Source organism: Phyllobates terribilis, unplaced genomic scaffold, assembly GCF_046119375.1.
Source record: "Phyllobates terribilis strain yellow unplaced genomic scaffold, ASM4611937v1 Scaffold_4__5_contigs__length_816908805, whole genome shotgun sequence".
Taxonomy (NCBI): Eukaryota; Metazoa; Chordata; class Amphibia; order Anura; family Dendrobatidae; genus Phyllobates; species Phyllobates terribilis.
Genome location: NW_027362764.1, coordinates 221,942,344 through 221,956,979, shown reverse-complemented (window position 1 = coordinate 221,956,979; position 14,636 = coordinate 221,942,344). Strand labels below are relative to the sequence as shown.

The following is a 14,636-nucleotide window of genomic DNA, read 5'->3' as shown; positions in this document are numbered from 1 at the left end:
GCTACCTCATCAAATGTGGGAGCATTGAAACGTCGCTGATGTTCACCTTGTGGTGTTTTGTCAGCTCGAATGACAACCTTGTAATCGGCATTTGGCATGCATTCAAGTGCAGTCTTGAAAAGTTGAACATATAGATTGTTGGAGTGAAGGAACTGCTGTAAAATAGTGACAATATCAAGGCAAGTGTCAGGAATTAAAGAGCAACTCCGCTGAGCCTCAGCTTCTGCATTTCCCATAAAGAAGAGTTGAAGATATTGAGGTTCTTCTCCTTGTAATGGAAGCAGTGAGCCAACTGAGTGGTAAACCTGTCCTTGAGCTTTAAATGTCGGCATAAATCCTGTTGTAAACGTTTCTTTTGTTGCACCAAATGATGTCATTTGGAAGCAGGATTTGTACTTCCTAATGTTGTCCAAGAAATGCTTTGATATTGTACTGGTACCTGTCATCAGAGACTTTAGGGGATCTAGTGGTGACAGGAGAGGTGGAAGTTTTATCTTGCCATTTGCACAGCATAAACCTTGCGGTTCATCTTTCCAACTCAGGGCACTGCAGTACATGCAAACCACATCCATTTTTGCTATCTGAACTTTAGAATTATCCTGATAGATTATGTCTGACTGGTAACAAAAGGCAGCATGTTTCAAATCTCCAACCATTTCCTGTGCCCTGGTGGAAGAAATAGCAATTCTCTTAGTGGCAAGTCTGCCTTCTCTCTGCTGAGATGACTCATTGGCCCTTGAGGAAGCAGCTCTTCTTCTCTTATCTGCAAGCCTCGCTTCCCTCTCCTCAGAAAGTTCATTGGCCCTTGAGGAAGCAGCTGTCACGGGTGTGTCGCCACGAAGATCGTCACGATTACACAGCCTGACTTCTCGCAGCTGACTTTTTGGTGCTTTGTGTTTTTCGGCAGTGAGGGAGTTAATTCTCTCTCTCTCTGTGCTAGATGAGGTCCAGCCTAGCCCAGCTGCAATCAATGCTGCTGTAGTGAGACTCCTTCAAATGCCTGCTGGTCTGTTAGGGAAGTGTCGGTGAAAGCATTTCATGCAGACTAACAGAGCGGATCGTGGTATTTGGAGTTTCAGAGATAAGTGTATTCGGAGAGTTTTTTCCCTTCCTCACTTTATCATTTATCTCCTTTCCCGTTGGTGTTCCCTCTGTTGTAGTTGTGTAGTTTTTGTATGCAAGGTGGTTTTGGTTTTTCCCTTGTACTGTCTCGTTCGTCTAAGTACTGTGTGTGGGCATATTATTACTTGTCCCCTTTTGTTGTGATCGGGGTCCTTCTCAGGACTAGATTACTGAGGTGCAGGGATCCTCAGGAGGTAGGGGTTACGCTGGCGGCCTGGACCTCTGTACCTTTAACAGTACCTCCAAGTTGAGGGATTAGTCAGGGCCCCAGCTTAGGGTCAGCTTAGGCCCCCTACCTCCAGTATACAGAGACAGCGTGACATTTTCACCGACCACTTAGTTTTTCTCCAGCTACCATGGATCCAGTAGCCGGTCTAGCTCGGCAGTTGCAGAATTTGTCCATGGAGCTGGCGGACGTTAGGTCCAAGGTTTTGTATCCTCAGGAGCAAGCCGGACCAGAACCTAAAGTAGCTCTCCCTGACAGGTTCACTGGGGGGCGGGACAAGTTTTTTGTTTTCCGGGAGGCATGCAAGTTGTACTTTCGGCTGCGGCCTCGGTCATCGGGGAGCGAAGAACAAAGGGTGGGAATTGTCATCTCGCTCCTACAAGGGGACCCACAATCTTGGGCGTTCTCTCTTCCCCCGGGCTCCCCGGCTCTCCAGTCAGTGGATAGGTTTTTCGCTGCTCTGGGACTCGTATATGATGACCCAGATCGGATCTCCCTTGCTGAGTCTAAGTTACGTAGGATCCAGCAGGGAGATCGTCCGGCGGAGGAATTCTGTTCGGAGTTCCGTAGGTGGGCCACGGACACCCAGTGGAATGACCCGGCTCTTAGGAGCCAGTTTTGTCAAGGTTTATCCGACAAATTACAGGATGTGTTGGCACAGTATGACTCTCCCGCGTCACTGGAAGCCGCTATGGCCCTTGCTATTCGCGTTGACAGACAGCTTCGGGAGAGGTGCGGGATAACTCTACCCCCTGTGATGACTCCACCTCCTACAAGGTCCCCTCATATGGTGGTTCCCCTGGTCAGTCCAGAGGAGCCTATGCAATTAGGAGGGACATTATTTCGGGGGAGGGGACCGGTGGTGCGCCATAAGACAGGAAGGTGTTTCTTCTGCGGGAGAAAGGGACATTTTATTGGGGGGTGTCCATCCCGTCCCTTGCAGAGTGAAGAGTTGTCGGAAAACTGTTGATCCCAGGTTGTGTGGTGGACGGCAATCTGGGAGTAGGTATTTCGTCCCTAGGTTCGTCTCAGTTTCTCGTACCGGCGGAGGTGGTGGTGGGTACGAGAACTGAGAGGATATCTGTTCTTCTGGATAGTGGGGCCGGGGCTAATCTGGTTGATGCTCGGTTTGCCCGGGTTCAAGGTATGCGATTGAGTGAGTTGGCTAAACCCATCCCCAATCGATGCCAGGCCTCTCGGTCAGGGAAGTTTTTTGCAAGCTGTGCATGACGTAAAACTTCAAGTGGGGGCGATACATAAAGAACTGTTGTCTTGCTACGTGTTGGAGGGTCTTGCCACTCCTATAGTGTTGGGCCTTCCTTGGTTAACTAAGCATAACCCGGTTATTAATTGGCAAACCAGAGAGATAAGCCAATGGAGTAAATTCTGTAATAAAAACTGCATGAACACGGTCATCGGTGCGGTTACTCCTTGGGTCTTACCTCCATTTCTGGCGGACTTTGAGGATGTATTCTCGGAGAAAGGGTGTCAGGAACTACCTCCTCATCGCGAGTATGACTGTTCTGTAAAACTGCTCCCTGAGGCCAAGTTACCTAAAGCTAGGTTGTATAACCTTTCTGGTCCTGAGAGGCAGGCCATGAAGGATTATATTTCAGAAAGTCTGGCTAAGGGGCATATTAGACCTTCATCTTCACCGGTGGCTGCGGGGTTCTTCTTTGTTAAGAAGAAAGATGGAGGCCTACGCCCTTGCCTGGATTTCCGTGAACTTAATCGGATTACGGTCCGAGATCCGTATCCGCTCCCACTTATTCCCGATCTCTTTAATCAGATCGTGGGCGCCAAATGGTTCTCTAAGTTGGATCTCAGGGGGGCGTACAATCTGATTAGGATGAAGGAGGGGGATCAGTGGAAGACGGCGTTTAACACTCCGGAGGGGCATTATGAGAACCTTGTCATGCCATTCGGTCTGACTAATGCCCCGGCGGTGTTCCAACACTTTGTTAATGACATTTTTCGCCGCCTGGTGGGACAGTTTGTTGTCATATATCTGGATGATATCTTAATTTACTCGCCGGATCTGGTGTCTCATCAGGAGCACGTTAGGCAGGTGCTACAGATCTTGCGGGATAATAAACTGTATGCCAAATGGGAAAAGTGTGTGTTCGCCGTACAGGAACTCCAGTTTTTAGGCTTCCTGGTTTCAGCGTCCGGTTTTCGTATGGACCCTGGGAAAGTGCGGGCAGTTCTTGAGTGGGATCGGCCAGAGAATCTTAAGGCACTACAACGTTTCCTGGGGTTTGCTAATTATTACCGGAAGTTCATTCGTAATTTCTCGCCCATGGTTAAGCCTCTCACAGACATGACTAAAAAGGGGACGGATTTTTCTAGGTGGTCTGACAAGGCTTGTCATGCATTCTCCTCCTTGAAAAAATGTTTTGCCTCGGCACCCATACTCATTCAACCTGATGCGTCACAGCCATTCATTGTAGAGGTAGACGCTTCCGAGGTAGGGGTGGGAGCAGTATTGTCACAAGGTTCGTCCCCTGGTAAGTGGCATCCGTGCGCCTTTTTCTCTAAAAAATTGTCGTCCGCTGAGAGGAATTACGATGTCGGCAATAGGGAACTCTTGGCCATTAAGTTAGCTTTTGAGGAGTGGCGCCATTTTTTGGAGGGGGCAGTCCATCCGGTCACCGTCGTCACCGATCACAAGAACCTGCTATATCTGGAGTCCGCGAAACGTCTGAATCCCAGACAAGCTAGGTGGTCATTGTTTTTTACCAGGTTTAATTTTGTCGTTACATATCGTCCTGGGTCAAAAAATGTAAAGGCGGATGCCTTATCTCGTAGTTTCCCTGGGGCCGGGAATACGGACGACCCGATTCCTATCCTTCAGGAGGGGGTGGTGGTTTCGGCAGTATGCTCTGAGCTGGAGGAGGAGGTATTGGAGGCTCAGGGGGACGCCCCTGTTGGACCTCCGGGGAGACTGTTTGTTCCAGATCAGTTGCGACAAAAGGTGATCGAGGCACACCATAACTCAGTTTTTGCAGGACACCCGGGGAGTAAAGCAACTGTGGATCTCCTCTCGCGTCGGTTTTGGTGGCCTAACTTACATAAGGAGGTGGTAACTTTTGTCGCGTCCTGTGGGGTTTGTGCGCGCTCTAAGACCTCACATACCCGTCCGTCTGGGGCCCTCTTACCTTTGAAGATCCCGGAGCGTCCTTGGACTCATCTGTCTATGGACTTTATTACGGACCTCCCTCCGTCTTCGGGTAAAACGGTCATACTCGTTGTAGTGGACAGGTTCAGCAAGATGGCACATTTTATCGCTCTTCCTGCTCTCCCTAATGCTAAAACTCTTGCGCAGGTGTTCATTGGGGAGATTGTAAGGCTTCACGGGGTACCCTCCGAGGTGGTGTCTGATCGGGGGGTCTCAGTTTGTGTCCAAGTTCTGGAAGGCGCTTTGTGCACGGCGGGGGATGCATTTGTCGTTCTCATCGGCTTTTCATCCTCAGACCAATGGTCAGACGGAACGAATGAACCAGAGCTTGGAGACATATCTCCGGTGTTTTGTGTCAGAGAACCAGGAGGACTGGGCTTCTTTCTTACCTCTGGCAGAGTTTGCTCTTAATAATAGGCGGAGCGAGTCCACTGGTAGGTCCCCGTTTTTTGGGGCATATGGTTTTCACCCCCAGTTTTGTACTTTCAGTAGGGGGGGCTCTTCGGGGGTTCCTGAGGAGGAACGATTTTCCTCATCACTCGCTTCAGTATGGAGAGGGGTACTGAAGAATCTGAATACTATGGGGAACCGATACAAACGTATGGCTGATAGGAGGAGAGTGTCTGGTCCGGACCTAAGTGTGAACGATCGGGTATGGTTGTCTACCAGGAATATAAAACTTAAGGTTCCCTCCTGGAAACTGGGTCCCAGGTTCATCGGGCCGTACAGAATCAGTTCTATAATTAATCCGGTGGCATTCCGTCTTGACCTCCCCCCTACGTTTAAAATTCACAACGTGTTCCACAGATCGTTGCTTAAGAGGTATGTGGCGCCGGTGGTACCGTCACCTTTACCTCCGCCTCCAGTGGTGGTCAATGGTAACTTGGAGTTCCAGGTATCGAGGGTCATCGATTCACGCTTTAATCGCCGGTCCCTTCAGTACCTGGTTCATTGGAAAGGGTATGGTCCTGAGGAGAGGATGTGGGTTCCTGCGTCGGATATTAACGCAGACCGATTAGTTCGGGCCTTCCACACGACTCACCCGGATAAACCTGGCCCTGAGGGTCCGGAGGCCCCTCGTAGAAGGGGGGGTACTGTCACGGGTGTGTCGCCACGAAGATCGTCATGATTACACAGCCTGACTTCTCGCAGCTGACTTTTTGGTGCTTTGTGTTTTTCGGCAGTGAGGGAGTTAATTCTCTCTCTCTCTGTGCTAGATGAGGTCCAGCCTAGCCCAGCTGCAATCAATGCTGCTGTAGTGAGACTCCTTCAAATGCCTGCTGGTCTGTTAGGGAAGTGTCGGTGAAAGCATTTCATGCAGACTAACAGAGCGGATCGTGGTATTTGGAGTTTCAGAGATAAGTGTATTCGGAGAGTTTTTTCCCTTCCTCACTTTATCATTTATCTCCTTTCCCGTTGGTGTTCCCTCTGTTGTAGTTGTGTAGTTTTTGTATGCAAGGTGGTTTTGGTTTTTCCCTTGTACTGTCTCGTTCGTCTAAGTACTGTGTGTGGGCATATTATTACTTGTCCCCTTTTGTTGTGATCGGGGTCCTTCTCAGGACTAGATTACTGAGGTGCAGGGATCCTCAGGAGGTAGGGGTTACGCTGGCGGCCTGGACCTCTGTACCTTTAACAGTACCTCCAGGTTGAGGGATTAGTCAGGGCCCCAGCTTAGGGTCAGCTTAGGCCCCCTACCTCCAGTATACAGAGACAGCGTGACAGCAGCTCTTGTTTTCATGTCTGCAAGCCTCGCTTCCCTCTGCTCAGAAAGTTCATTGGCTCTTGAGGAAGCAGCTGCTATTCTCATGTGTGTCAGCCTTGTTTCTCGGTCTTCACATTTTTCATTGGCCCGTAATGCAGCTTTTCTTTTCACATCAGCTGACATTCGTGCCATGAAATTCCTTTTTATATGAGGCATTATTGTGGTAAAAATAGTCTGTAACTGGCAGTTTCTATATCCTCTCACATAGAAGTAATGTGACTGATATCAGCCTTTCCACCAACACACCCTAAGTGACATCTTATTACCTTACACAAGCTTTGTTATACTGAGAATGTCCTTTGTTGCCTATATTAACCAATCACAGCTCAGATTAATTAACTGTAGCAAAATAGAAGCTGAGCTGTGATTGGTTGCTATTGGCAGCCTGATAAATCTTTGTGAGATGAGTTTTGTGTGTGCTGAGGGTGGTATATGTGTTTAAGCACGTGGTAGTGTGTGGCGCATTTTGTGTGTGTGTTCATATCCCCGTGTGTGGTGAGTATGAGTATCCCATGTCGGTGCCCCACCTTAGCAACTGTACGGTATATACTCTTTGGCGCCATCGCTCTCATTCTTTAATTCTCCCTTGTTCACATGTGGCAGCTGTCAATTTACCTCCAACACTTTTCCTTTCACTTTTTCCCCATTATGTAGATAGGGGCAAAATTGTTTGGTGAACTGGAACGCGCAGGGTTAAAATTTCGCCTCACAACATAGCCTATGACGCTCTCGGGTTCCAGACGTGTGACTGTGCAAAATTTTGTGGCTGTAGCTGAGACGGTGCAGATGCCAATCCCGGACATACACACACACATTCAGCTAATTAATTAAATTATATATTATATTATATTATATTATATTATATTATATAATATATATATATATATACATATACACACACACACACACATATACACACACACACATACACACACAGAATTGGGGGACGTTAACCCTTATAACAGTGTCAGCAGCAGATTCCCTGCCCATGAAAGTGCGTCATGACCACATTTTTTGCTTAAATTTTTTCTATTTTCCTCCTATAAAACCCACATGCGTTCTATGGTCCGGTGCGTCTTATAGTCCGAAAAATACGGTAATACAGTGTAAGCTATAAGCTACCAGTGGGGAAATTCTGAAAAACAATGCTCCAAAAAAGTGCAAACCCCAGAAATACTAATGAATAAGACCGTATTGCCAATTGTTCTTCTATGAAGTAATTAAACAGCTGATACCCTATCAAGCATTCCGATAATGTACTTGGTATCTGTAAATGCTCCTATTTCTTCATGGCACCGGCCATACACAATTGCCAGGGCTTGTAAACATAAACACTTCATGTTCACTTTTGGAGTAAGGAGGAATCGATGGTAGAGTTCATTGAAGAATTCATACCTATAAAAACAAACAAAGTAAAGTAAAGTGGGCCCCAAATGCTGTAAAACAACAAACACAACAGGTACTCGCCCTCCTGGAGTCCAGCGCCAGTCTCAGTATTTTGGGTGCAGCGGTGATTAGAATGCATCACCACTAAAGCTAGTCTCTGAGGTGAGCGGCTGTGCCGTGGTAGATGACATGAGCTGCTGCGCTCAGCGACTGGCTACTGCGGTGATGTGCACTGCTGACGTGATGTCACCGATGTAGCCAAACACTGAAAAGGGAGCATGGTAGAGAGCTAGCGCTGGACCTAAGGAGGGCAACTGCTGTTTGCAGTTTTAGGTATCTGCGGTGTTGAGGGCTCCCTTTCCTGAAAGTAGACAACAACCCCATTAAACGGATTTGAACATATCACCATACAATAAATGGTTCCTTACGATTGCTTTATCACACTGTTCTCCTCATTCTCATCTTCTTCCAACAGCAATCGTAGGTAGTAGTCTCCTATTTTTATCTCATCAGCCAGACATTCGTATTTCACCTTGAATAAAGGACAGTGACCAAGTAAGATCAATACCGTCATTTTCTGATACCCTATGAAGACTCTGTGCACATTGACCTCTACATGCAATGTAAAACATACCCTCCGCTCCAAGCTTGAATTAAGGAAGCTATATATAACAATCATTAGGCATTGCTATAGCACTGTACATAAGTCCATGTGTTCTATCAGGGATGCTACAATATGCTTGCCTTTAAAGGGACTATCAGCACTGAATGACTACTCGACCAAGCACAAGCGCTTGGTGCACCATGGCGTGGCAAAACATTTAAGTGCATGTTCCCACCTACTGGTTTTCAATCTATCTCCACCCTTCTCTGGCTTTATCAAGGCAGAGCCGCCAATCAAAGAAGGGGGATGGAGATAGAGGGAAAACAAGCAGGTGGGAAGATGTAGTTAAATTATTGGCCTCGCCGTGATGCACCGAGCGCATGTACTTTTTGGTTTTAAGAGTCATTTGATGCTGACAGAGTCCCTTTAAAAGTGACAGACCTGCTGGCGCAGACTGCATATGAATGCCAGCATGAACACTGCCTAAAATATAAACTTATTAACCTGTTCTATAGTCTAAATACGGTATATAAAGTAGAGAATATGCCTAAAACCAAGCTTTTCTTTACTTCATACACGTTCAAATATCGGCTCTTCATTTATCACATCATGCGTTCATCCCAATATAACTTAGGAGAATTTATAGATCGCCATTTTGAAAACCTAAAATTTACCTATGTTAAATCTCCGGAGAGTTGTTCTACTTTTTGATTTGTAAACCTATATTTAAACTTTACATGGAAAAGAAACATTTAAAGAGTGATTCCATTGAAAACATGAAATCTAATGATGCAGCAGTAACCAAATACTGATGATTAGGTTTCTTTTACTTAATGAAATATTGCCAATTTTTAGCCAGCAATCTTACAAAATGACAACAGAAAGTGCAGCCATACTGGTTTGTCACCTTTGAATTAGCTCCTCAGTAAGTGATGGAAAATTATCACGTTGCTTTGTACTAAAGGCCGGAGAAACTAAAAGTGGATTGCAAGTTCCTGGGAAGTAAATTGAAAGGGACAACTAATACGGCTGCATTTCCCGTAGTATCTGGTATAAAAACGCCAATATCTCATTAAGTGAAAAAAGATAAAACTGGTCCTGCAGCTCAAACTTTGTCTCACTATTTGATGCCCAACCTTATGTTTAAGGTGGAAATCCTCTTTGGCAATTGAGTTTGTAGTACAACTATTCAACTAAGAAAGGCTCAAGACAATAGAGGCCCCCATACACATTTGTCCACCAATAATGGACAAAAGACCACGGCACTCCTTAGACGCAGTGAAGAAAATTTGAACTGCGGCCCCCAACAGATCATTGTCGGGAAAAATAAGGATTTGGCAGTTTCGATTTCAGACTGCCGATCCTTTTGTTCTGTAAGAGATAAGCCACCACCAGAGGAGTTTAGCAGCAGATCTCTCATAGAGAACACAGGAGTGCTCGTCCAAGTATGCACTCCCGTGATAAGTTTCTGCTACATAGTCATTAATATTCAAGAGCTCTGGCGAGTCTTGTCCCCCATCATTTATTGGCAGATTTTGACCTCTGCACAGTGAAGGCAGAAAACTGTCAATGAATTACCCTATGTGGTCAGGGTTAGCCTGAGCTCCTCACCGAGAAGACTAGCAGGTCTGCAATAGGTAAAACAATGATTTTATCAAAACTATTGCAAGAAGCCCAGCAAGTGACATATTGCTGAAATCAGGATCCCAGTCACTTTTAGATTGAAAGAATAAACCTGCTGACAGATTCGTTCATTGGTGGCTTTCTGTGATGCCGTTGTCATTGCTGAGACTCTAGGAGGATGCAGCAATACCTCAAACTCCTGATGATTCCAGGAGATCACTGTTGAGCTTCCAAGCTCCCGATCAACGTTAAATGCTCGCATTTCAGCTTCAAGCGTGTCTCTTAACTCTTCCCTTGTTTTAAAGTTCCAGATCAAGTTCGATCGAGCATGATCCTGGTGAAATCTTCAAACATACAAGCAATGACAAGCAATTCAATTATGAATTAATGCAAACGACAAATGTGTGATAGTTCATGAAAATGTTAAAGTAGAAAAGTTTAGGTTGAAGTAGTCTGGGGCCTTATTCTGCAATTCAGTTATATAGACCAAAAGGGCGAGGAGGGTATAGACTGGTTCCATCAGTGAGATTTTACATACAAATCTCTGATACTTTCATTGCAGGGATTTACTCAAAATTAGCTCTGGTGCATGAAGGAATTTCAAATGTAATTGATTAACCAAAATAACATAGTAAGAATCAGACATAATTTACATACATATTTTTGTGATGAAATGTTACAAATCATCTTTTTTTTGTTAATTTTTTTGTCTTTCACCTGTAGTAAAAAAGATCCCAGTTGGCCTCTATCTTTATCCGTTGTCGCCTTTTACGAAGGATGACAGGTTTTTGGTTTATATTCTGCAATTATAAAGCAAATACTTATTGAAAACTTGTTTGGCAAGCATATTTCTGCAATTAAGGGTTCTGCATCTGCATCTCTCAACAACATGGTGAATTATCCATAGGTCCCAACATGTAAGCTTAAATGTCTTTGAACAGGATAATCTGTACATGTATCATTGCCCTAATGATACCATGCAGACATCAGATACACCACAATGATACACAGTACATTCACATCTGCTTAATAAGTGGCTATATGGCCCAAGAAGGATATCAGCAATCTAATCAATCAGTAGAATAGAAGCACAGATTTGGGAAACCGGAAATACATTCTATACAAAAGCCAAATGATCAATATGAGTCTGCTATAAAGTGTAGAAAATACTGCAATCCGACTTATATACTCACTAGAACTCATTACTCCTAATATGACACCAATACAGATATTACTAGTAGTTATAAAATGCAGTATGAGTGGTGCATCAAAATGGCCTCCGTAATTTACAGAATGAGGTTTACAAGAAAAAAAAAGAGCTTTTATACAGAATCTGTCACCGGGTTTATGCCTCTCAATCAATCAGAGCATCATAAAACTGGGACAGAGACCCTTATTCCAGTAGAGTGACCCAAACAGGGCTATACACACTGCAGTTTGTATAAAATCATGGTTTTATCTGCTGCAGCTCTGCTACTCATTTTAATGATGAGCTCTGTATAACTATTGATCTTTAGCTTTCTACAGACACTGTGCATAGTTAGAAAACTGCCAATCATTGGTGAAAAAGGAGGTGAGGATAGCCAGAGCTCAAGATTACCGAGCTCTGTATAGCAGAATCTCATCACTGAGAGGACTAGCAGATCCACAGCAGATCAAACTGATATGTCAAAACTAATTCAAGAAGCCCAATAAGTAACCCATCACTGATTCCCTTTAAATGTTGGATATTAACATTAGTTCTACTTTTTTTCTTTTTTTTTTATAAATCAGACATGATTTTTAAAGCTTAATTATTTCAGCTTTGCACACAGCATATTTTCACTGTATATCAGTAATGACAATTGACTACACTGTTTATACAGTATACTAAAAATGAAGGGGGGAAAAGCATTGCAGACATCTAAAAAAAACAAGGATGAAAGAGAATTATAGGGTTGTAGATGGATGACCTTTTGTTATAAGGACACTAAATGCTGAAATAAAATATTAGATAGACCAAGGATATCTATTTCTGCACATGTAGCAGTGTGGGGAACTTCTGTGTCTGTAATAGAAGGCAGAGGAGGGATGGAAGCCTCCTGTTACACTACATGCTAAGCACCAGGCTGAGTTGGTCCGCAGTTACAATGTAATAGGTCAAGAAGACATACTCCTAATAGGGAGATGCAGCCCTTTAGGACCTTCCGTTATTGACATATTTGCCCCAAAAAAATGGAATTCAAAAGCATTCAAGATATTCACAAAAAAAAGGGAACACATTAATTAATTTAGATTGGACAAACTGCTGTACCAATCTACATGACATTTGGCACATTGTAAAGTCCAGCGCTCCCGAAGGTTCTAGATTACGTTTTGGCTTTCTAGGACCCCCATTTTCCATATAATTACAAAGAAAAAATAAAGAATACAAAAGCAAATATTAATTTAAATCTCTACGGGATATCGCCATAGAGATGTTAAATTTCTGTGTATAACTCCTGAGATAGGTTAGCTTCACATCAGTAGCCAGCAAAGATTATAACCCCACCACATAAAAAAACAAACAGGTAAACCTAACAGACCTGTGCAAAGCCAAGTGTAATTCTACTGTGTGCATATATCTTTGTGCATGTGTATAAACACACATACAGATACGTACACACATACAAGTGCACAAATACCACCCAAGTTATAAAGCAACTTGGTAAATATATTGTATTGCTCATCGTGTACTGATCATGAATTACCAGCATCACAGTTCAGAGCTACAGTCACATTTCTTGATGGACAGTTTCATCAGAAGACATAACAGCTCAGCTTCTGTAATATAGTGATCTGTACTGCAGGAAATTAAAAGAAATGCAGCGACTGAGGGATTGTAATAAATGCTATAAAACTGGCCTTGGACATAAGATGGCCGTCACCAAAGCGCCACCACAGATGTCCACCTTCTCGCCCAGCCCTCCAGTACACTTGGCCAAGCTTGCATCTATTCTGTAGGACACCATTGGAGGCCGGTTATCTCAAGGAAGAACAAAATGACTGGGAATTAGAATTCAATCTGCCCAATCCTTCAGATGATGATCAGGAAGACAAGGTAGGCCCCTATATATTGTATACTGGTTGGTCATCCAGTGTCACCAAACTTGTAAGGTTTAGCGGACTTTAATGGAATATGTATGTGGGTTTATCGTCACAATCAGTACAAGATGAATAATGGGATGAATTTACAAAGTTACTCAGCTTCAAGCCCAGCATATATCTATATTTAAAATGAAGTTCAATACAGGTTAATAAAAATCATTTAATTACGTAACTTAAGCCAGTTAAATTTATGAACAGACTAAAACAAAGGAGGAAAGCAAAAAAAAAAAAAAAAGAACTCCAAATAATCCCAGGTTGCAAGCAATACATGCACATATTTAAAGTAATACATAACATTTCTTAGAAAAGGGGCATGCATGATAATTAGAGTTGTGCAAAAAGATTCACAAGATCGTGGTCTGGCGTCCGTGCCAGTACTCCAAGGCAGCCAGACTACGGCACAGCGAACTTCCTGTGCGCCTCTTCTGATTACTGCGAAACACGACGTTATGATGTCGCTTTGTGATGCACATCATGACACTGGACGAGGCTTAGTGACTAGGCGTAACGCAACGTCATGACATTGCTTAGTAATCACAAGAGGCGCCCAGGAGGCTGGCATTCATGTGTAGGCCAAGGAAGGTAGCACAGCTCTAGTCTGGCTACTATGGGGTACCGGACCAGGGTCCTGCAAATCTTGTTGCACAACGCTAATAGCAATACATCATCACAGTCATATTACATTCAGACTTTGCAGGTAGGAAATCTGACACCTGAACACCGCTTTATACCCTTCACCACTTACTGGAAATATGAGCAGATGTGATCTGTGTTTACTGTAAGGAAAACAATGAACATAGCCATAAAGGGACAAGCTGTACAAACACAGAGAAGACAAAGACTAACTCACCAGATTATTCCTGTCCTGATAGGGAATGTAGGGAAAATAAAAACAAGGGATATAGAGGTTTAGAAAGCAGAACGGTATCGACAGCACCCCAAATAGTTATAAGTATTTTCAGACAATATTCAAGATTTAAAGGGAAGTTTCACGTTCCAACATCTTCTGACAGGTCACTGAGAAATGCTGGCCAATATAAGTGTCTGCATACACTGACATCATTTTTACCCTGGCTGGAAAATTTCCATTTGGTGTACTGTACTGTACTGTAATGTGCAAGCTTCTTCGTTTTCTAGTCGGTCATGGGGCTCCCCACGACAGACCCCGCCAATCATGGGGCTCCCCACGACAAAGACTCCGCCAGTCATGGGGCGCCCCACGACAAAGACTCCGCCAGTCATGGGGCTCCCCACGACAAAGACTCCGCCAGTCATGGGGCGCCCCACGACAAAGACTCCGCCAGTCATGGGGCGCCCCACGACAAAGACTCCGCCAGTCATGGGGCGCCCCACGACAAAGACTCCGCCAGTCATGGGGCTCCCCACGACAAAGACTCCGCCAGTCATGGGGCTCCCCACGACAAAGACTCCGCCAGTGATATCTTCTGACAAATTTCAGTAATATGTCAGAAAATAAAGGAAGAAATTTCCGTTTAAATCTACTAAATACCGGAGAGACATAAGATTAGTACACAAAACAATGCAGAGTGAATTATAGGATGTGTTTAGAAACACATTTTGTACATGTAATTCCACATTAGAGATCTGA

General features: G+C 44.3%; 1 protein-coding gene across 4 annotated transcripts in view; it reads right to left on the bottom strand.

Moving 5' to 3' along the window:
* DNAJC13 (DnaJ heat shock protein family (Hsp40) member C13) overlaps nt 1-14,636 on the bottom strand; it is a 172,081-nt gene that overhangs the window by 58,187 nt on the left and 99,258 nt on the right. For 3 of the 4 annotated variants that reach the window (XR_012320069.1, XM_073678100.1, XM_073678097.1), the window contains exons 21-25: nt 13,878-13,892; nt 10,619-10,701; nt 10,092-10,245; nt 8,103-8,206; nt 7,524-7,683 (exon numbers count right to left, since the gene is read on the bottom strand). Coding sequence is in view for 3 of the 4 variants with exons in the window: in XM_073678100.1 (XP_073534201.1) it covers nt 7,524-7,683; nt 8,103-8,206; nt 10,092-10,245; nt 10,619-10,701; nt 13,878-13,892 (516 nt within the window). In the remaining variant the exon portion in view is untranslated. The remainder of the gene's footprint in view (nt 1-7,523; nt 7,684-8,102; nt 8,207-10,091; nt 10,246-10,618; nt 10,702-13,877; nt 13,893-14,636) is intronic. The other variant, XM_073678098.1, reaches the window with a different exon arrangement.